The sequence below is a fragment of the Ovis aries genome, chromosome 14 (assembly GCF_016772045.2).
Source record: "Ovis aries strain OAR_USU_Benz2616 breed Rambouillet chromosome 14, ARS-UI_Ramb_v3.0, whole genome shotgun sequence".
NCBI classification, from domain to species: domain Eukaryota; kingdom Metazoa; phylum Chordata; class Mammalia; order Artiodactyla; family Bovidae; genus Ovis; species Ovis aries.
Window position 1 is genome coordinate 46,293,428 of NC_056067.1, and position 23,445 is coordinate 46,316,872.

Here is a 23,445-nt window from a genome sequence, read left to right on the forward strand (position 1 = left end):
CTGGCTGGCGCTCCCAGGAATCCACGCGGCGGCGGGTTAGCAGTGGCGAGGTCTGGGCGGCCGGCGCTTGATCTGTTTCTGCCAGGGTCCGCTTTTCCGGGTTGGACTACGTTTCTCTCAGGGCCTGAGGGCACGAATGCACTTCGTCCTCTGGTTCATTTTCCCCTAGCCTTGTAGTCATAGTTTGCCTAGTGATGAGTGGCGGTGACTTGGGTCTGGATGCAGGAAGACCTCACTGCTGGAGTCCTGAAGTTTCCCAGGCACGGATGCGGCAGGTAGAGGCGGGAGTCTTAGGCTTTGCAAGTCACCCGCTGAGGAAGGTGGTTGTGGGTGTGACTGCGTCAGCGTAAGATGCGGTTATAAGTGCTAAGAGAAAGAGCAAGAGCGAGCGTGTGAGGGTGCGAAGCCTCTGACTGGTCCAGGTTAAGCGCCTAAGAATGTGGGAGGGGCCTTATTAATGACCTTGGTCGGTGGCGACTGTGAGGTGTTATATACTGTGACTAAGTAACCATTTAACAGCACTATTGTAACAGGCTAGAGTCTGATCTCTCCCGGCCTAAGGACTTCCCAGGTGGCCCAGTTGCTAAGATTTTCAGGCTCCCAATGCAGGGGGCGGGGCTTGATCCCCGGTCAGAAAAGTAGTTCCCACATGCTACAAATAAGAACCTGCGCAGCCACATAAACAAACATCAAGCTACCATGACCTTTATTTAAAAAACAAAAACTAGCCTAATGTGGCTTTTTCAGTTTTAGTAGGGTAGAGCTTCATCTTTGTAGTTCTAGCGTTGAGGAATCCGTAGACAAGATCCCTGTGTGACTGTTCCTGTTAAGACTCTGAGGCCCTTGTTAACCACAGAGACCCTCAGTTTTAAAGCATGGCCCTTGTTGCCTTCATCAATGTACCCTGACTCTGTTGTCTAGCTTAAGAGCTTGATACACAGGCATTCGGCACATTAAGTGTAGCCTGTTTTGGCACTAATTGTCAATTCCATGGTTTTCTTGGAATTTGTTGGAATTCTGGGTTTTCTTTCATTTGTCTCTGTGTTTTCATTTTTTAGAGCCACATTACACCGGAATGCTAGCTGTACAGAAAATAGCATTCTGGGTCTTCAGTATATTGAAAGGTAGAATGAAGGTTGAAACTAAAAAAAAAACAAAAAACACATTTCTGTGTTTGTTAGGATGATTTTAGAGCTGGAATTACCCCTAAAGCAGGGTTCTGGGAAATCATGATATTAAGGCATCAAGAGTAAGATTTCTGCTTCCAAAGATTCCTCTTGGAAGCTCTGTGGTGGCAAGCTGCATACTGCAGACATACAGTATTTTCATAGCCTTGTCAACAGGAAACTTTGGTGAACGTAGAAACAGATTCTGGTCCTAGGCTACAGTCAACTGATTTTTCTTTATGATACAGGGAAGGGTCAGCAGTATTCCAGTCTTTCTCATCCTTCCATTGGGTATATTGAACACTGATGATGAAGGCTTGCTAGCAATGAAGATTGTGTTCTTATTTAACCCGTCTTGGTATGAAAGGCCTGGTATGCCATGATTCCCTTTCTCCTCCAAGTTTTGCTGTATTATAAAAGAAGAGCCATGAAAGGAAAAAAAGTGTTGCAGTCACACATCTCAAATCCAAGCTAGAGGCCATTTTTTGAGCTTTTTGTTTCATGGAATGAATTAAATGCCCTGCCAAATAGTGACCAATCCATTTACCTGGTCTCCGGGCCTTCTCTTCTTAATGATAGTTATTAGTAGCATGAAGATGGATCCCCTTCTTTCCCAGTTCCTCATCAAATGCCCTTCCTACAGTTAATTTTTGTATAACTACTCACCAGCACCTTGCCAATGTGCTCTTTTTGCCTGAGTAGATTTATGACACAGAAAGTCCTCCATTACATGGTGATTTGTTAAGGAAGAGACCAATGCTTAGGCAGAATTACACATTAGATACTTTAGATTTTATTCAAATGGGGAAATGGCAAGGAAGGTTTGGTTTCAGTAACAGTCTTCAGTAAAAACAGTCTTCTGTTTTGAAGGCCTTTAAGAATATTATCATCCCCTGGAGAAGGAAATGGCAACCCACTCCAGTGTTCTTGCCTGGAGAATCCCATGGACAGAGGAGCCTGGCAGGCTACAAACAGTTGGACCCCACTTAGTGACTAAACCACCACCAAGAATACTATTGGGGATATGTACAGAGACATCTCTTTGAAGGGCAGACCTTTACCAAAGGTTTAGGAGATTTATGTGGTACCAACAAGTTCTTGTATAAGATTTGCCATCATTTTTTTGTGAGTCACATAATTGTGTAAACTGAGAGTCAGTACTATATAATGGTCTGAGTCTTGAACAGAGGTCAGCAAACCATGACCCTGTAAGCCAAATCCAGCTTGTAGCCTATTTTTTGTATGGCCTGTGACCTAAGACTGGTTTTAACATTTTTCTGTCACTGAAAGCATATCAAAAGGAGGACAGTATTTCATGACATGAAAATTACATAAAATTCAGATTTCAATGTTCATAAATAAAGTTTAGAATTCTGTGAAAACATTCTGGGGAAATTTGTTATCTCTCTTTTTATATTAGCATCTACATAATATCCTTGATTTTGTCTTTTGGCTCACAAAATCTAACATATTTACTATCTGGTTCTGAAAGGGTAACAGGCAGGAAGGGCAGGGGTCTCCAAATGGAGAAAATAGGCTGCAAGTGTCAGACATTTTTTATCCCTCTCTTAAGTGGCAGGAGGAAACAAACTAGTGATATATTTTTTTTTCCCTTCTCTATACAAATTTAAAAAGAGGTTTCTCTTAAAATACGAGGTTGCCATAATGACACCTGGTTCCACCTGAAGTGAACTTTTCTGAAATCTTGAGTTAACCAATGCACTTTTCTTATGGAAATGTTTGTCTTAAGCTATGTTAATATACTTATACTATGCATTTATCCCAGACTCTGTCTTCAAGTCACTTCCGCCTAATGGCTCAGAACTGACTAGACAAAACCGTACGTTATACTTAGACAATGTTCCCCTAATCTATGTAAACGAAACTATTTGTATGGTAATCTGCCTTTCCACAAGATTCAAGTCAATCATTTTATGGCCAGTCTCTGAGTTTTAAGACATTCCTTTCTTTCATTAAGAGACCACTAGTAACTATATAACATCCAGCTAAAGACAAGCAGGTGGGTATTCTTTCTGCCCCCTTCTGAAGCCTATGTCAGAAGCTTTCTGTCTCCTTTACACTTTAATAAAGCTTTATTACACAAGAGCTCTGAGCGATCAAGCCTCATCTCTGGCCTTGGATTGAATTCTTCTCTGCAGGCCAAAAATGGTAACCCACTCCAGTGTTCTTGCCTGGAAAGTCCCATGGATGGAGAAGCCTGGTAGGCTACAGTCCATGGGGTTGCAAAGGGTCAGACACGACTGAGCGAGTTTCTTTTCCTGCAGGCCAAGAATCCCAGTGTCTTTTCGTGGTCCAGCAACAACTTTTCAGTTCTTTACAGAAAAATTTACTAACCTTTAATTGTGGAGTCCATATGGTGCTAGTGGTAAGGAACCTGCCTGCCAATGCAGGAGACGTAAGAAGTGTGGGTCTGATCCCTGGGTTCGGGAAAATCCCTTGGACGAGGGCATGGCAACCCACTCCAGTATTCATACCTGGAGAATCTGATAGAGCAGCCTGGCGGGATACAGTGTATGGGGCTGCAAAGTCAGGACACAACTGAGCGAGTTAGCAGGCACATGTGGCACATCATGTATGCCTTGTGTCCTCAGAATCTTTCTGGTCATTTAGGGCTTGCCTGGTAGCTCAGCTGGTAAAGAATTTGCCTGCAATGCAGGAGACCCCAGTTCGATTCCTGGATCAGGAAGATCTGCTAGAGAAGGGGTAGCCTTCCAGGGCCCGGAACTGGGCTCTTGTCTAACACTCGGAAATGAATTGTCCGAGGAGATACATGGGCTGACAAAGCAAGAGATTTTACTGGGAAAGCGCACCCAGGTGGAGAGCAGGATGCTAAAGGAACCCAGGAGAACAGCTCTGCCAGGTGGCTGCAGTCTCCGATTTTATGGTGATGGGATTAGTTTCTGGGTTGTCTTTAGCCAATCATTCTGACTCAGAGTCCTTCCTGGTAGTGTACGCCTTGTTCAGCCAAGATGGACGCCAGAGAGAAGGATTCTGGGAGGTGGTTGGACATGTGGTGTCTCCTGTTGACCTTTCCTGAACTCTTCCGGTTGCTGGTGGCTTATTAGTTCCGTGTTCCTTACCAGGACCTCCTGTTGTAAAACAACTCATGCAAATGGTTACTATGATGCCTGGCCAGGGTGGGTGGTTTCAGTGTGCTTCCCCTAACAACTCCCCCGAGAAACTTCATACTCAAGATACTTTTTGGGAATTGGGGCAGAGGTCTCTTTCTTTTGTAACTTCTTTCTGTTGTGCATGGGTGTAGGGCTGCCTAGCAGAGCAAAAGTCTCTCTCTACCAGATCTAAGTCAACGTATTTTTTGTCTGAAACCAGCATTCATCCTTGTAATAACAGCAACTTAGTTTGAAACTTTTGGGTCGTCTCAGAGACGAAATAGACAGGGGCCAAAAAGGAGACCTAACAGGATGGTCATCACTCATGCCCAGAAACAGCAGGCAACATTTTGGGTGAGCGCTGCAGGGTTTGTGACTTTTTTTTTTTTTTTTTTTTGGATTGGTTGCTGGTGAGGCAAAAGAGCTGTTTCAAGAATCTTGTGTTTAGAATGAAGTTATCATCCTCCACCTTGGTGGGGGCTCCAGTTTCATAGAACTCAAAGACATTGTTATGCCTATGTCTTTGAGTAGGAACCAGGACTCTGTCTGGAGGCTGTACCACCCTTTGATTGTTTCTCCTCTGTTTCCCCTCCCTTCCCTTATTAGCAATTGTTTGAATCTACCCTTTGGAACTCAGGGAAGGTCAAGGAGGCTGAATGAAGCCTATATCTTACAGATAAGAAATGGAGAACACAGAACAGATTTGTACTGCGGAGCATCACAGAGTTTTGCTCAGTTTTAATTTAGAGAACTAGGCAACTATGACTGTGATAACTTCCTTTCAAAATGGGGCATAGGACAGTCTCAGCTTGGAGAATAGACACTGAATTGGAAGTATTTCTGAGTTCCAAGTTCTAGATCTTGTATGATTCAATCTCAATTTCTTGGTCTGCCATTTTGGTGTAGCAGACCCAATTAGAAGTGCTTGGAGGAGTGATAACTACAATTTTAATAATGAAAATAAATCTCATTTCTTTTTAGAAGAATAGGCCTGAAACCCAGTCTAGACCTGGCATTTTGGGGAGACTTGTAGCCAGGTAGCCAGTTGTCTAGTTTTATAAAAAGTAAGGTTGCAGTTACTAGTTTCTAGAAGACATTGTTTTGAGAATAGTGGCATCCAAGCCTGACATGACTCAGAAACCTCAAGTGTTTAGCAATACAAGGTCTAATCTGAAAGTATACCCATAATTTGGCCTTGGAATATGGAATGAAGCAGGGCAAAGGCTAATAGAGTTTTGCCAAGAGAACACACTGGTCATAGCAAACACCCTCTTCCAACAACACAAGAGAGACTCTACACATGGACATCACCAGATGGTCAACACTGAAATCAGATTGATTATATTCTTTGCAGCCAAAGATGGAGAAGCTCTATACAGTCAGCAAAAACAAGACCGGGAGCTGGCTGTGGCTCAGATCCTGAACTCCTTATTGCCAAATTCAGACTTAAATTCAAGAAAGTAGGGAAAACCACTAGATCATTCAGATATGACCTAAATCAAATCCCTTACGATTATACAGTGGAAGTGAGAAATAGATTTAAGGGCCTAGATCTGATAGAGTGCCTAATGAACTACAGACAGAGGTTCCTGACATTGTACAGGGGACAGGGATCAAGACAATCCCCTTGGAGAGAAATGCAAAAAGCAAAATGGCTGTCTGAGGAGGCCTTACAATTAGCTATGAAAAGAAGAGAAGCAAAAGGCAAAGGAGAAAAGGAAAGATATAAGCATCTGAATGCAGAGCTCCAAAGAATAGCAAGGAGAGATAAGAAAGACTTCCTCAGTGATCAATGCAAAGAAATAGAGGAAAACAACAGAATGAGAAAGACTAGAGATCTTTTCAAGAAAATTAGAGATACCAAGGGAACATTTCATGCAAAGATGGGCTCGATAAAGGACAGAAATGGTGTGGACCTAACAGAAGCAGAAGATATTAAGAAGAGGTGGCGAGAATACACAGAAGAACTGTACAAAAAAATCTTCACTACCCAGATAATGACGATGGTGTGATCCCTCATCTAGAGCCAGACATCCCGGAATGTGAAGTCAAGTGGGCCTTAGAAGGAGACTTGAGATGTAAATCACCATAGCCTGGTGTTATCTATATAAATCCATCTCATAATTGTGGGAGAGTTTTCCCTCCTTTGTTGAAACATTGTTTGTTGCTCTGATTGAGTTTAAGTAATAGAAGAAAGCTCAAATTTATGGCCAGAGTCAGAGCAGGCATTATTAATGTGCCTGGTGAGGAGATTCCATTTAGTAATATCATGACTTGAATAAGACTATAATTTTTTTTTTTAAGTAAATTTTTTCAGGGCCAACCAGTTAGACTCTTGTAGTAGAGAAATTCACCAAGAACTAGACACAGGTAATTGGCCACAAACCCAACAACTGGATTGATTTCTAAAACTAGTATAGGATCAGGCCTATAATAGAAAAGCATTTGATTTATATGTAAAGGTCTAAGTAGTCAAGAAAACATTATAAATGATCATATGAATCAGGTCCAGCATCTTGGGCAAGCTGTCTACCTCTGATGTAGACATTTTCTCATCTTGGTGTAGTGTAGTTTTCCCTCTGTTTGAGCATCATTTTAAGGTGAAATCAAGTCAGCTGTCTTCTCTATAGACCAATCCAGTGTAGAGGCCTTTGGAAGTGGGAATTAATCTAAGAGTTAATTTCCCTTCAATTTCATTGTGCATGAGCTAGTTAAGAGTACCTGATAAAAAAAAGTCCTTCCATCCAGATTGAAGACAATCCCTTAAATTATGTCTTTTCCCAGTCCTGGTTACAAGTCATGAGGCATCTGATCTCCATCCAAAGATAGATTACTGAGATAAGCTTTAGGAACAAACTTAGGGTGTTCTTCAATAATTTAATGAAATTTTACAGTAATATCACATAACAGCAAATAACTATCTAAAAATTAGTCTTACTAGATGCGGACCTCTATTAACAAACTGGAATTTAACACTTATAGAATCATCTTTCTTTTTTCCTAAAATTACCCTCATTTTTATCAAATATAACCAAATTAAGGCTAGTTTGTTTGTAAAATAGGTCTGTTCCCACTAAGTTTGGTCTGATGATTAATATAACCATAATTGATCATAGACTTTTTATTTTGCTGAAACATTTATAGAGTCTCAGACTGAACTTTTAAAACAGGGCTGGGAAACTCACACCAAAGGCTTATCAGAGATTTTGCCTAACAAATCTAGGTGAATTTTTCCCTTTTTAAGGTCTCCAAATAGGAAAAGGAGTACGTCAAGGCTGTATATTGTCACCCTGCTTATTTAACTTATATGCAGAGCACATCATGAGAAACGCTGGACTGGATGAAACACAAGCTGGAATCAAGATTGCCGGAAGAAATATCAATAACCTCAGATATGCAGATGACACCACGCTTATGGCAGAAAGTGAAGAGGAGCTAAAAAGCCTCTTGAAGAAACTGAAAGAGGAGAGTGAAAAAGTTGGCCTAAAGCTCAACATTCAGAAAACGAAGATCATGGCATCTGGTCCCGTCACTTCATGGGAAATAGATGGGGAAACAGTGGAAACAATGTCAGACTTTTTTGGGGGGGGGCTCCAGAATCACTGCAGATGGTGACTGCAGCCATGAAATTAAAAGACGCTTACTCCTTGGAAGAAAAGTTATGACCAACCTAGATAGCATATTCAAAAGCAGAGACATTACTTTGCTGACTAAGGCCCGTCTAGTCAAGGCTATGGTTTTTCCTGTGGTCATGTATGGATGTGAGGGTTGGACTGTGAAGAAGGCTGAGCGCCGAAGAATTGATGCTTTTGAACTGTGGTGTTGGAGAAGACTCTTGAGAGTCCCTTGGACTGCAAGGAGATCCAACCAGTCCATTCTGAAGGAGATCAGCCCTGGGATTTCTTTGGAAGGAATGATGCTAAAGCTGAAACTCCAGTACTTTGGCCACCTCATGCAAAGAGTTGACTCATTGGAAAAAACTCTGATGCTGGGAGGGATTGGGGGCAGGAGGAGAAGGGGATGACAGAGGATGAGATGGCTGGATGGCATCACGGACTTGATGGACGTGAGTCTGAGTGAACTCCGGGAGATGGTGATGAATAGGGAGGCCTGGTGTGCTGCGACTCATGGGGTAGCAAAGAGTTGGACACGACTGAGAGACTGAACTGAACTGAAGGTCTCAAAAATTCCTTGAGATTTTTGTATCTGTTAGTGAGATAACCTTTTTAACTCATTTGATAAACTTACTGGAAACCTAAGAGTTTCCAATTTCTGGAGGAGTCAGATAGAGAGAAAATATAATTGTTTTGTCTGTAACATATAATTTTACTAAAGTATTGTCATAATTAGTTTGAAAGTAAGGTTTTCTCTACTCCCAGAAAACATAAGATTTAAACCCATAATTTTACAGATAGAAACCATAAAAGTCATAAGCATTTTTGCTGGTTCATACAGTCTTTTGTTAACTTTTGTGAAGTCATCAGGTTTTCCATTAGAATACCAGGACATATCAGAATGTTAAGAACTTCATATAATTTTTAGGATAGCTGTATTAGTAATTTTACCATATATTATAATGAGCAGATTATTACTCATTTGATATAATCTTTTTCATGTAATTTAACCAATCAAATAAACACAGTTAGTTTAATATCTCTCTTTGGGATGTTTCAGGGGCCCTCTGAAACACCCCAAAGTTAGCTAGAGGTCAAAGGAACTTTAAAATAATTTGATTTAGGAAGTGTTGTCAAAAAACTCAATTAAAAGGGTTTAGAACATTTGGTCAGATTTAGTCAATGTCGATGGGTGTATCATTTAGCTTGTTGATATGTCACAATGGGCATATATACCGAGGCTCAAAGTCTAATGAAAGTTGACTCCACCATATTGGACCTATTTGGCTCTAACCAGTTTTCCTATGGCTGTGTCATTCCTAACAAAGTCCATTTATCTAACTAATTGTAATCCAGTTTTAGAAAATCCTGATCATGTATAACTCTTTTTAGTATTTTTTCATATCTTTTTTTATTTACTGAAAACACTCTTTTTTTAGCAACCAAGAACTTTTATATTAGCATTTTATAGATTGGTGAGCATAAATACCAGTGATAATTTCTAAAACCTTTGCTTTCTTAAAACATTTTAGGATGGCACCAAACATTATTTATTTATAATCTCAAATCTCTTTAGTTTTTCTGTAAAAGGAAATCAGTGTTTAGTAGTAAATGTTTCAAAATCTTATTTTATTTGGAAATGACCTATTTAACAAACTTCCAACACTTAGTTTAGCACAACCCTTAGAAATTCAAATCACCCCAATCTGGAGAGACTATTTTAGACAGATTATTTCTAAAGCATAGCTATTCTTAATAGAGCTTATCTAAAAGCTCATATCTCATTTACATTTTTTAGAAGTTTTTTTACTTGAGGTAATTTTCTTGTTGACAAACTTGTAACTGATATGATAATATTTAATTTATATTAAACCTAGGTACAATGAAATATTTTACTTAATGTTCATTAAGACATGTCTATATTAGAGAGGTTAACAAACATTAATATCAGGTATTTAGTACTTAATATTTACCAGTTCACATGAACCTGGAATTTATTGTTTAATTTATAATTATTTGATTTGTAAGCACTTACCTTTTTTATAATGTCTTTTTTTAAAATTTATTTTTTATTATTTTTTTTAACTGGAAATATAAATGTACAATTAAAAAAATTTTTTTTTACATGTTATTAGTTTTTTATTTTTTTTAATTTTAAACTCTTTAATTCTTAAATGCATTCCCAAACATGAACCCCCCTCCCACCTCCCTCCCCATAACATCTCTCTGGGTCATCCCCATGTACCAGCCCCAAGCATGCTGTATCCTGTGTCAGACATAGACTGGCGATTCAATTCTTACATGATAGTATACATGTTAGAATGCCATTCTCCCAAATCATCCCACCCTCTCCCTCTCCCTCTGAGTCCAAAAGTCCGTTATACACATCTGTGTCTTTTTTCCTGTCTTGCATACAGGGTCGTCATTGCTATCTTTCTAAATTCCATATATATGTGTTAGTATACTGTATTGGTGTTTTTCTTTCTGGCTTACTTCACTCTGTATAATCGGCTCCAGTTTCATCCATCTCATCAGAACTGATTCAAATGAATTCTTTTTAACGGCTGAGTAATACTCCATTGTGTATATGTACCACAGCTTTCTTATCCATTCATCTGCTGATAGACATCTAGGTTGTTTCCATGTCCTGGCTATTATAAACAGTGCTGCGATGAACATTGGAGTACAAGTGTCTCTTTCAATTCTGGTTTCCTCAGTGTGTCTGCCCAGCAGTGGGATTGCTGGGTCATAAGGTAGTTCTATTTGCAATTTTTTAAGGAATCTCCACACTGTTCTCCATAGTGGCTGTACTAGTTTGCATTCCCACCAACAGTGTAAGAGGGTTCCCTTTCCTCCACACCCTCTCCAGCATTTATTGCTTGCAGATTTTTGGATCGCAGCCATTCTGACTGGTGTGAAGTGGTACCTCATTGTGGTCTTGATTTGCATTTCTGTAATGCACTTACCTTTTTTAAAGACAATTAAATACAGCTTATTTATAAGTTAATCTCAAAATATTATCTAGAGACAAAGACATACCGATACGTATTTAGACAGATACAACGCAAGATCTAGCTTCATTTTTTAAGCTTAGTCATGAATTAGATATTATAATATAAAATTTACTAGTTTATGAAAAACAGTTGGAGCAAATAAAATTTTTAAAGTTTTTTTCCCCATTTTTCCTCAGTGTCAGGAGTTCGAGATGGTCTAGATAAATGTTCCTGAGAGCCCTGGTCTCAAGGCCCAGGGAAAGAAAATCAAGTTCTAATGAAATGGCGGCAGGTCTAAACCTAATGGTAGACAGACAAAGCAAAATGGCCATCAAAAATCATAACACAGAACACAGAGTTAAAACACACATATAGACCTAGCAGTCTTCATCAGACGTTCCCTTAAATACAAGGATACAGTCTTTCAGAAAGCGTCCTATAGATACATAAAACTTCAGATCCAAGTACTAACAGAGTAAATGAAAATATCTCAGGTCTTCAAACATTTCAAAGGGAGGAAAGTAAGCCAGGTTGAATGAAGAAGGGGGAGGAGGCGAGAGAGGGAAGCGAAATGGGTGGTCTTAGAGACATCTCCTGCCACCTGCAGATACCCAGGTGTTATGGGACTTTACCCTGGACCTCCCGAGAAGGCAGGACTAGAACTCGGCCCTACCAGAAACCAAATCAGAACAGAACCAGAATTCGACTTCTCTGCCAAGAGGTGGTGATCAGTTGCCAATCCTCAGCTTAGGCTGAGGCCCTTCAACCAGATTTCTGCATCCAGGACCGGGGGATTAGAAAAAAGGGGAAGGACAGGAAGAGTTAAGGAGACGAAAGAGAGAGCAAAGGGGAGAGAGGTCAATAAAGTCTCTTGTTCCTTACCAGTTGGGGCACTCTGGCCAGTTGTCTGCATCAGGAGACTAGGGACAAAACCAGTCCCAGCTGTGGCTGCTGGGTCTGGTCCATTGGCAGGCAAACTGGCCCCTGAGTACCCCGAGTGGTCAGGATGTCAGTCACAGGGAAGAAGAGTCCCACCAGAGTTGCCATTTGTTGCAGGAAGGAGGACCCCTTCCAGGGCCCGAAACCGGGCTCTTGTCTAACACTCAGAAATGAATTGTCCGAGGAGACACATGTGCTGACAAAGCAAGAGAGTTTATTGGGAAAGGGCACCCAGGCAGAGAGCAGGAGGGTAAGGTAAGGGAACCCAGGAAAACAGCTCTGCCAGGTGGCTTGCAGTTTTATGGTGATGGGATTAGTTTCTGGGTTGTCTTTAGCCAATCATTCTGACTCACAGTCCTTCCTGGTGGTATACACCTTGTTCAGCCAAGATGGACGCCAGAGAGAAGGATTCTGGGAGGTGGCTGGACATGTGGTGCCTCCTGTTGACCTTTTCTGAACTCTTCTGGTTGGTGGTGGCTTATTCTGTGTTCCTTACCAGGACCTCCTGTGGTAAAACTCATGCAAATGGTTACTATGATGCCTGGCCAGGGTGGGTGGTTTCAATCAGTGTGCTTCCCCTAAAATACCCACTCCAGTATTCTTGAGCTTCCCTGGTGGCTCAGCTGGTAAAGAATTGGGCCACAGTGCAGGAGAACTGGGCTTGACCCCTGGGTTGGGAAAACCCCCTGGAGAAGGGAAAGGCTACCCACTCCAGTATTCTGGCCTGGAGAATTCCAAGGACTGTATAGTCCGTGGGGTCGCAAAGAGCCGAACATGACTCAGTGACTTGACTTCTTCCTTCCTTCCTTAATCTAGAGTATCTAGATTAAAATCTTGGTCTTGTAATCACATTATATTTATGCATTCACTTTTTAAAAACTTAAGTGTTTTGAATGTTTTCATACTTTTTTTAAGTTTTGAGGTATAATTGAACATAATTTTAAGTAAAAATTTTTTTATAACCTTGCATTTAATGACTAGTAGTCATGAAAGGATAGTCTATATTTTAAACCAATCAGTTGTTGTTAAAGCTGAATCTTACCTGGCTAATTCCTTCCACTTGCTAAGCGGCTCGCATGTCTTGCCCAAATTTTCCTCCCCTCCAGGACCTTCTGGGAACATGTGTCCGTGTCATTTCACATGCAGACACGTTCAGGAATGTGGCAATGGCTTCTGCTGGGTGGAAATGCATCTGCTCAGATGTATTTATTAATATTCAGGGGAATAATGTAGGAACTGGATAGTTCACATTATTATCTGGGTGCCACTGAATAAAAATATCTATGTACCTCCCTATTCAAAATCTACTCGATTTTAATTTAAATCTTTTTTTCTGACATCTTTTTGGGGTTCACCCATGTTATGCATGTAGCAGGCACCTTTTTTTTGCTTTATATTCCATAGGATGTTGCACAGATTACTTTTCTCTCCTGATGTTGGAAATCTGAGTTGTTTCAAATTTTTCTTTAAGAGATGTTACTGCTATGAACATTACTGTATTGTATGCTTATGTTTTGTCAACATAAGCTTTCTTTTTTGCTGTGGGAAAATGTCCTGGGAAAGGATTGCTGGGTTATGTAATAAATCTATGTTTAGTTTTATAGACACTGATGAACGTATTTCTAGTGTGTTATGCTCTCATACCCACTGCATGAGAGTTCCAACTGTAATAAGTTAAGCATAATATTGTAATCTTTATGACAACCACTAAGAGAATAATGTATAACAGTATAAACTAATGGAGAAACTATTTGAGTAATACAACAGGAGGTAAGAATGGTAGAATAAAAGTATAAAGAAATAGGGACTTCCCTGGTGGTCCAGTGGTTAAGCATCCACCTCAAAATGTGGGGGACGTGGGTTTGATCCCTGGTCGGGGAACTAAGATCCCACATGCTGCAGGGAACTAAGCCAGAGTGCCACAACTATTGTTGCTGCCACTAACACCCAAAATAAATTTTTTTTTTAAAGGGGGTGCTTCTCTGCTGGTCTAGTGGCTAAGACTCCATGCTTCCAGAGCAGGGGTCCCAGATTCGTACTGTGGTCAGGGAACATCCCACAACTAAGAGTTCACATGCTGCAGCTGTAGATCCCATGTACCTCAACAAAGAGGGGACACATAAAAGCACATGTTAGTATACCCAACATTATTAGTAATTAAATGTAATGGAAGTGGATTAAACATTCCAATAAAAAGAAAATTGTTATCAGCCTGGATGAAAAGTACAAAATCAACTGTCTGCTTATAGCAGCTTACATATATTAAGTATAATGATACAGAAAACTTGAAATATGAAAGAGGTATAATGTAAAGACTAACTTGTGGAAAGTTGGTGTCTCTATATTAAGATCACACCAAAAAAAAAAAAATCTTACGAGAAATAACTGTTTTATAGTGTTTTATAAATGATATAAAGGGGGATATTTTATATGGGGGGATGTTTTATAATGATAAAAGTTTAAACCTAAAAAGAAGATACAGTAGTCATTAATTTGTACCTAATCACAGCTTCAGGATCTATTAATACAAACCAAAGATTAACAAAGGATGAATCGATAAATCCACTCATTGTTCATAACACTGTACAGGAGGCAGTGATCAAAACCATGCCAAAGAAAAAGAAATGGAAGAAGGTAAAATGGGGGACTTTCCCGGTAATCCAGTGGCTAAGACTTCATGCTTCCAGTGTTGGGGGCCCAGGTTTGATCCCTGGTCAGGGAATTTAGATCCCATATTCCACAACTGAAAGATCCTGTGTGCTGCCACTAAAACCTGCCACACCAAATTAATTAATTAATTAAAACCAAGAAGAAAACAAAGTGGTTGTCTGAGGAGACCTTACAAATAGCTGAGGAAAGAAAAGAAGCAAAAGGGAAGGATATACCCAACTGTATGCAGAGTTCTAGAGAATAGCAAGGAGAAATCAGAAGGCCTTCTTAAATGAACAGTAAAGAAACAGAGGAAAACAGTAGAATGGGAAAGACTAGAGATCTCTTCAAGAAAACTGGAGATATCAAGGGAACATTTCATGCAAGCATGGGCACGACAATGGACAGAAATGGTAAGGACCTAACAATCAGAAGAGATTAAGAAGAGGTGGCAAGAATACACAGAAGAACTATACAAAAGGGGTCTTAATGACCCGGATAACCATGATGGTGTGGTCACTCACCTAAAGCCAGACAACATGGGCCTTAGGAAGCATTACTATGAACAAAGCTAGTGGAGGTGATGGAATTCCAGCTGAGCTATTTAAAATCCTAAAAGATGATGCTGTGAAAGTACTGCAATCGATATGTCAGAAAATTTGGAAAACTCAGCAGTGGTCACAGGACTGGAAAAGGTCAGTTTTCATTTCAATCCCAAAGAATAGCAATGAAAAGAATGTTCAAACTGCCATACAACTGAGCTCATTTCACATGCTAGCAAGGTTATACTCAAAATCCTTCAAGCTAGACTTCAGCGATACGTGAACCAAGAACTTCCAGACGTATAAGCTGGATTTTAAAAAGGTAGAGGAACCAGAGATCAAATGGCTAATATTCACTGGATCGTGGAGAAAGCAACGTAATTCTAGAAAAACATCTACTTCTGCTCCATTGACTACTCTAAAGCCTTTGACTGTATGCATCACAACAAATTGTGGAAAATTCTTAAAAGACATGGGAATACCTTTCTCCTGGGAAACTGTATGCAGGTCAAGAAGCAACAATTAAAACTGACAGGGAACAACAGACTGGTTCGAAATTGGGAAAGGAGTACCACAAGGCTGTATACTGTCACTCTGCTTATTTAACTTATATGTGGAGTACATCATGCCAAATGCCAGGCTGGATGAATCACAAGCTGGAATCAAGCTTGCTGGGAGAAATATCAACAACCTCAGATATGCGGAGGATACTACTCTAATGGCAGAAAGTGAGAGGAACTTAGGTTGTTTCCATATCTTGGCTATTGTGAATACTGCTGTGGTGAAGAAAGAAGTCAGGTATCTCTTTAATATCCTGTTTTCATTTCCTTTGGATATATCTTATACTGCTATTTTACTTGATCAGTAACAGTCATAATTCTGCAAGCAGAATCAAAATGACACGTACCTAACTAGACACACAGAGTCTCTCATTCATTAATATCACTTATGATCCAGTTTCACTGTTAACATATAATGAACACATAAAAATCATGATAAGTATGAGTTGGTACAGCACATTGTTTCCTATGATCTCACCCACTGCACAAAACCACAACATGGATCCTACCTGATATTCCTAACTCCACTGAGCCCTTCGCATAATTCCACAGAATTCCAAATCAAACTAAGAAACCACTTACTACATAGTCACATAGTTCCCCATACAAATCTTAATCATCCTACAAGGTCTGTCAGCTTGTTAGAAAGTTAAATATAAACTTAATCTCTTATCAGCACTTTTTCCCTCTAGGTATTTCCCAAGGAGAAATGGAAACATGCCATTGTTATCATAATATATAAACCCTGGAAATACACCTACCGCTCATAAAGAGAAAATGAAATTGTGCCACATGTGCGCATTGGAATGCTGTCCAGAAGGAAAAAAAAAAAGATGAACACAACATTCATAAATCTTAAAGAACAAGGATGAGCTAAAGGAGACAATTAGAATTGGAGAACTGACAGAACTAAATTAAGACGACACATATCAGAACCATGGCTGTCTCCCTGTGAGACTGACTGGAAAAGGACACCAGGGAATGGAAGTTGAAGCAGTGATGATATAAAACACTCACGAGGGCGGGCGTACACTCAGTACACTGAGTGTTTGCTAAGTGCTGATCTGGGTGTTGAGGCGTTCTCAAGGGGCAAACCTGACAAAAACAACAAAATCCTTGGTCCTCTGGTTCACGACCTGGGGTCACGCCGGTCTAAGTGAAGTTCTCGCCCGTGCCCTCTCCTGCCCGAACTCCCTCCGCACGGCTTCAGCCCTTCTTAGCCTGGCCTCCCTGGCATGGATTCACGATTCCCTCCCCGGCCCTTTTCAGCCGGGATCCTGAGTCCCTGTGCCCGGGGCTTCTGATTCTTACCGGGCCCTACCAGAGCCAGGCTTTTTTCGTTTGCTTCCTCTGCCAGCCCCGAGTTTCCGGTTCCCTTTACTGTTCTCCCCGGCCCAGGTTTGCAATTATTTCCTCGGCTTGGGCTTTCCTTCCTTCTACGACCTCGCCTAGCTAACAGAAGAGCATCATCACCTGGCTCTTTGGCGTCTGAAAGGACCGCCAGCTGCAACTCCTGGCCATCGGCGAGCGATCAGCACATCCTGGAATTCCCTGGAGTCGTGAGGCTCGGAGGGGTCTCAGCTGCTCGTGGGCTTCACGCTCTGCTCGGAGGTCTGGGCGTTTTCTGTGTTGGACTACGTTTCCCACAGGTCCCAGAGCCTCGAATGAACTTCGACCTTTGGCTCCCCTTCTTGTGTCGTGATGGTTATTGGGTTATGCCTGGTGAGTTCAGGTGAACCTGGTCAGGCTGCAGGAGAGGCTGGCGGTGATCAGGGAGGCTGGGGTCAAGCTCGAGGAGGACGGATGGGGCCTGTGGAGCCAGGAGCCTGTGTCTGCGTGAGCGGAGGACGACCATGCTTGCGGGTGATATTGCTCGTGACTGCGTCTTTGTGGTGTTCTCGCTTGTGCGTGTGTGAGAGCCAGCGAGCCAATGAGAGCTAGAGTGTTTGTTGGGGTCCTGGGGTGGCATGACTGGTATCTGATTCGGTTCGTGGCACTGTCCGTGGGGGGCAGAGCCTACTGTGTGACCGTGGTTCACATCACCAAGGCAACGAGGGTGTGTGACAGACATTGTGACCACGTGGTCCGATACCATCTCTGTTGTGACTGTCAAGAAAACGGAGTTTGTTTTTTCCATTAGCTTGTTGAAATTTTGAGGGTTTTTTCCAGTGCACTAGGAATGTGTGAATTTTTTTTTAACACCTGTGTGTGTGTGTAAGCTGTATCAGCACGTCCGAGTACCCAGACTAATGCTTAACACAGAGAGGACATCGGTGAAGTGAATGTTGCCCACCCAGGGTATAATTGTAGGTTCCATGATTTCTTGGACTGTTTCCCTGGATTCTCTTCTGTCCGCACACCATATAGCTAATTGGATCTAGCTGTAAAGAAAAGCTCACTAGAGTGAAAGTCATGAATTTCATTCTTATAATGAAAGTTCCCAATAGAAAATCCATGGGATTCTCCAGTCAAGAATACTGGAGTGGGTTGCCATTTCCTTCTCCAGGGGATCTTCCCGAACCAGGAGTCAAGCCAGGTCTCCCACATTGCATGCAGATGCTTTAACCTCTGCACCACCAGGGAAGCCCTTGTGAAGAAAAGCTCACTAGAGTGAAAGTCATGAATTTTATTCTTATAATGAAAGTTCCCAATAGAAAATTATGTCTGAAATCATGGGATTAGAATTTAGGCTCGTATCTGTTTTCAACACAGGTTTCGGAGAAGACTTGAAGGGGGAGAGGGACACAGGTGTATCATCCCTTCCTGGGTTAAACTCTCTTGGATGTATTATGCCATTTGCACATTTCAGAACCACAACATTCCCTGTCCTGTGCCCTCCAGAAACTGCTGTGAACTTAGATTCCAGCTTTGGGCATAGGTGGCGCTTACCTTTTTCTCTGATACTGACAAAAGTCAGCAGTATTCTAATTTCCCATTTCCATCTGGTTGTACTTGTGGTGGGTAATGGGTCATGTCTGTTGGTGGACTATGTGTTCATCACAACTTTTAGCCCGTCTAGAGTTTCACAAGACCTTTTTCTTGATCTTGTAGTTCTGCATTTTCTGAGGTGGAGAGTGTTGCTACTTATTTAATAGCCCATACAAGGTCAGTTTGTGTTTGCTTTCTGTTATCATACACTTTTGTTTTACAGAGTATTGCTTTCCTTCTCCTAAGTTTCCCTAATTGTGACTTATCCACTTTCCTGGTTCTAGGCCTCCCCTTCCCAATTAGTAACAGGGCCAGAGAGATGGATGCCTTATCTTTTTCCAAGCACCCTTTACCTTTCCAGTTAATATTCCCATATCCATTGGGTAAATCATTCAGTAATCCCGTGTGCTGTTCTTTGGAAAGGAAGGCACAAAAATAGAACTCATGGAGGATAAATGAAGGGCTTATTTTAGAAGAGATCTGTGGCTAGGTATAATAACATAGCAGATACCTTTGATTTCCAAATACAGCAAGTAGGACGTGGTTGACTTCAATCAGTAAGTGAAAAAGTTGACTTTGACATTTAGAAGTGGGTATATGATTGGAGTTTTGTGAAGAGAAGTATGTGTGTACAAGGGCAGGGAGTTTTTCCAGAAAATCCATGGGGAGTGTTGAGTGGTGATAACCAAGTCTTGTTTGAGATTTGGCAGTAGACTTAGTTTCAGACCATCTCTCGGTGTAGATTGTGATAGGCAGTGTGGTATAGTGGTATTTGAGTCTAAAGCAACACTAGTGGAAATATAACAAAAGCCGCTTATGTAATTGTATAATTTCTATTGAACACATTTTAAAAAGTAGGAGGAAACAGTTGAAATTAATTTTGATAATGCATCTCATTTGAACCAATATATCTAAAATATTATTTCAACATAAAATGACATAAATAAATTGAAGTTTTTTACATTCATAGCTTCCTACTAAGTTTTCAAAATCTGGCGCATATTTTATTGTTACAGCACGTCTCAATTTGGATACTAAATTTTCAGTGGTTAAGGTGAAGTATGCGTGCATGCATGTTAAGTTGCTTCAGTCGTGTCTGACTCTTTGGGACCATATGGACCATAGCCCGCCAGGCTCCTCTGTCCATGGGATTCTCCAGGCAAGAATACTGGAGTGGGTTGCCATGCCTTCCTCCAGAGGATTTTCCCAACCCAGGGATCAAGCCCACGTCTCCTAGGTCTCCTGTACTGGCAGGTGAGTTCTTCACCAGAAATGCCACCTGGGAAGCTCAAGGTGAAATATACTCACATCAAAACAATAAAATTGTGTTTAACTGAAAAACATTTTATATTGCTTTTCTATTTTAATTAAAACTAAATTTAAAATTCTGTTGCTTGTTCAAATTCACCATATTTCAAGGAGGTCAATAGTTATTCAGTTCAGTTCAGTCTCTCAGTTGTGTCGACTCTTTGCGACCCCATGAACCGCAGCTCACCAGGCCTCCCTGTCCATCACCAATTCCTGGAGTCTACCCAAACCTACGTCCATTGAGTTGGTGATGCCATCCAACCATCTCATCCTCTGTCGTCCCCTTCTCCTCTTGCCCTCAATCTTTCCCAGCATCAGGGTCTTTTCCAATGTCAGCTCTTCGCATGAGGTGGCCAAAGTATTGGAGTTTCAGCTTCAACATCAGTCCTTCCAATGAACACCCGGGACTGATCTCCTTTAGGATGGACTGGTTGGACTTCCTTGCAGTCGAAGGGACTCTCAAGAATCTTCTCAAACACCACAGTTCAAAACCATCAATTCTTCAGCCCTCAGCTTTCTTCACAGTTCAACTCTCACATCCATACATGACCACTGGAAAAACCATAGCCTTGACTAGATGGACCTTTGTTGACAAAGTAATGTCTCTGCTTTTTAATATGCTGTCTAGGTTGGTCATAACTTTCTTTCCAAGGAAATTGTTATTAGGCTCTCTATTTTGTAATTTCTTGTTATAAAATGTTCATAATAATCACATCAGTGCCTTATGGATTTTATGAAGATTGAATACATTAATCTGGGCATAGCTCTAGAGCACTTACTAAATACCTTGTACTTAATTAAATTCTCAAGAAAAAAAAGTTGCTCTTATGCGGAGATTCTAAATATTCCTCATAAATTTCTTAACTAAAGAGTGATGAAAATATAAAGTTAATTTTAAGAGGACTTAGAAGGAATTTTTAATAGCCAGATTTGTACAAATATCCATAATAGAAATTCTTAAGACAATTTAATTCCATTTTCTCCAGTGGTTTTTCCAGTGGTCATGTATGGATGTGAGAGTTGGACTGTGAAGAAAGCTGAGGTATTCATAAAGGACCACAAATCTGTTGAAATTATGTTCAAAATTATTCTATATAATTCCTAACTTTTTTTTTGTATGTTTGGTTTTGTTTGCAGAATATCTGTAACTTCATGGATTTTATATAACCGTATATAATCTTAAAAACTAAGTTAATCACATTACATAAATGAGATATAATACCATGCAGACAAGACAAACTTTTTACATAGGAAAAAGAACACTCCTAATTGTTAATACTGTATATGAATCTGTTTTACTAAGATTGCATTTATAATCAATCTTAAATAGCTAAAATGATATTAGTTTTTTAATAATAAAGTTAAAAAATTAAGCCATATATAATAAATATATCCCTGCAGAAGGGAATGGCAACCCATGCCAGTATTCTTGCCTGGAGAATTCCATGGACAGAGAACCCTAGCAGGCTACAGTCCTTGGGGTCACAGAGTCAGACACGCTGAGCACACAGCACAATAAGCACATATGCTGTACCAAATACATTTCTGCCTCTTTTACATACATTTTCTTATTTAGTCTGAAAACGCTACTACCATCTTTAATTTTGTTAATTCAAGTATGTGTATAGTCAATGTATCCTATTGCATTGGTGTGATAAAAGGATGTTCACAAGTTTGTAGAAGTAATTTATTTCAGTCACAAATTTCTTTCATGTTCCCACCCATTTTGAAGATCTTTTGTGCTCATTATGTTCCTAAACAAAAGGAAAGCTTATCTCCAACTCTGTTAAATCTTTTATGTAGAAATAGCTTTTTTATAGATGGGGAAACAATGGAAACAATGTCAGACTTTATTTTTCTGGGCTCCAAAATCACTGCAGATGGTGACTGCAGCCATGAAATTAAAAGACGCTTACTCCTTGGAAGGAAAGTTATGACCAACCTAGATAGCATATTCAAAAGCAGAGACATTACTTTGCCGACAAAGGTCCATCTAGTCAAGGCTATGGTTTGTCCAGTGGTCATGTATAGATGTGAGTTCGACTGCGCAGAAAGCTGAGCGCTGAGGAATTGATGCTTTTGAACTGTGGTGTTGGAGAAGACTCTGGAGAGTCCCTTGGACTGCAAGGAGATCCAACCAGTCCATTCTGAAGATCAGCCCTGGGATTTCTTTGGAAGGAATGATGCTAAAGCTGAAACTCCAGTACTTTGGCCACCTCATGCAAAGAGTTGACTCATTGGAAAAGACTCTGATGCTGGAAGGGATTGGGGGCAGAAGGAGAAGGGGATGACAGAGGATGAGATGGTTGGATGGCATCGCTGACTCAATGGACATGAGTCTGAGTGAACTCCGGGAGTTGGTGATGGACAGGTAGGCCCGGCGTGCTGCGATTCATGGGGTCGCAAAGAGTCGGACGTGACTGAGTGACTGAACTGAACTGAAACTAATTAAGTGAAATCTATCTCCCCTATAGTGTAAATCTCTAATATTGCTCCTTGGGGTATAGACTTGATTATTACACAGGCACCCTTGGATGACAGTGGTTTTGACAAGGCTCTTTGAATGTCTCTTTACCTGACCACACCAAGCTGTTAGGATTCCCTAATTGTGACTGATGGCACTATTATTTTCAGTAATGCCCTGGAGATATACTGCTTCACAGACTAAGGAAATCAAGTCAGTATTTGAGATTTGTTCTGACAATAAGAAGGGCTCCCTAAATATCTTTCTCTGATCCCTTCTGACAAACTAGCCTGCTTACAGTTTAGCATTTATGTCCAATGAATTTTTTTCCAATGAATTTTTCAATCTTTATAGCCTTTCACTAACCCCAATAGCTTTTTACTAAAATTTCCACTGTTTTTGAGAATGTCCTTACCCTTGAACTTCTCCACACTCCATTGCAAATGGAGAGGGATATGGAGGGGTTTGCTCAGTAGTCTTAGGTCTCAGCTTCCCTCTCTTGGCATGGAATTCCTACCCGATGAGCCAAGGCAAAGATGATTGGAACCCCAGTATTCTCAGCAGTGCCACACCCAGGGTACAGCCTACAGTTCTTATCTGGCTGCTAGGCAGTTGCATTGCTTAGTTGCATTTGCCTGAGCAAAGGTAGCTGGGGGCAAATGAGAAATGCCGATGTTCTACTCCTCCCAGGAAGAGAGTTATCTGACTGGGAGAAGGGATTGAGGAGGAGTGAGGAAGTTTGTGTCCTTAGTTGTACTAGTTTGGAACAGAATCTTTTTCTCACTAGGATGGAGGGATAAGGAAGGGTACAGATTAGGTTCAGATACTTCAGACTTTTACAGTTCTTAGTAAGTTTTACTAGATTTTCTTGAACAAATGTTTCTTCATTTGCTTTGTTTTTATATATAATTTTCACCAGTTTTAATGGGGACAATCTCCATAGAACTCCTCATGCTGTCATACCAGAAGTGGAATTCCTCGATCAATTCTTTACAGTTCTAAGCATGGACCATGTAAGTTGCTCTTTCTCTCCTTTGTGAACATTTCATTTATCTGAATCTTCCAAGAAAACAGCTTTAAGAGCCTACCCCCACATCCTCATGAAAATCCCCATTTTCACTTTCTAGTGAAAGTTGGAGTCAAACAGCACA

General features: G+C 40.7%; 1 protein-coding gene across 5 annotated transcripts in view; it reads left to right on the forward strand.

Moving 5' to 3' along the window:
- The first annotated feature begins 38 nt into the window (after positions 1-38).
- ZNF529 (zinc finger protein 529) overlaps positions 39-23,445 on the forward strand; it is a 31,372-nt gene continuing 7,965 nt past the window's right edge. The window contains exons 1-4 of one of the 5 annotated variants that reach the window (XM_027977423.3): positions 39-17,457; positions 18,646-18,699; positions 19,539-19,776; positions 23,214-23,307. In XM_027977423.3, coding sequence (XP_027833224.1) covers positions 23,299-23,307 — 9 coding nt within the window. In that variant the 5' untranslated portion in view covers positions 39-17,457; positions 18,646-18,699; positions 19,539-19,776; positions 23,214-23,298. Of the gene's footprint in view, positions 22,202-23,213; positions 23,308-23,445 lie in introns of all 5 variants that reach the window. The other 4 variants (XM_060398559.1, XM_060398557.1, XM_060398558.1 and 1 more) reach the window with 4 other exon arrangements.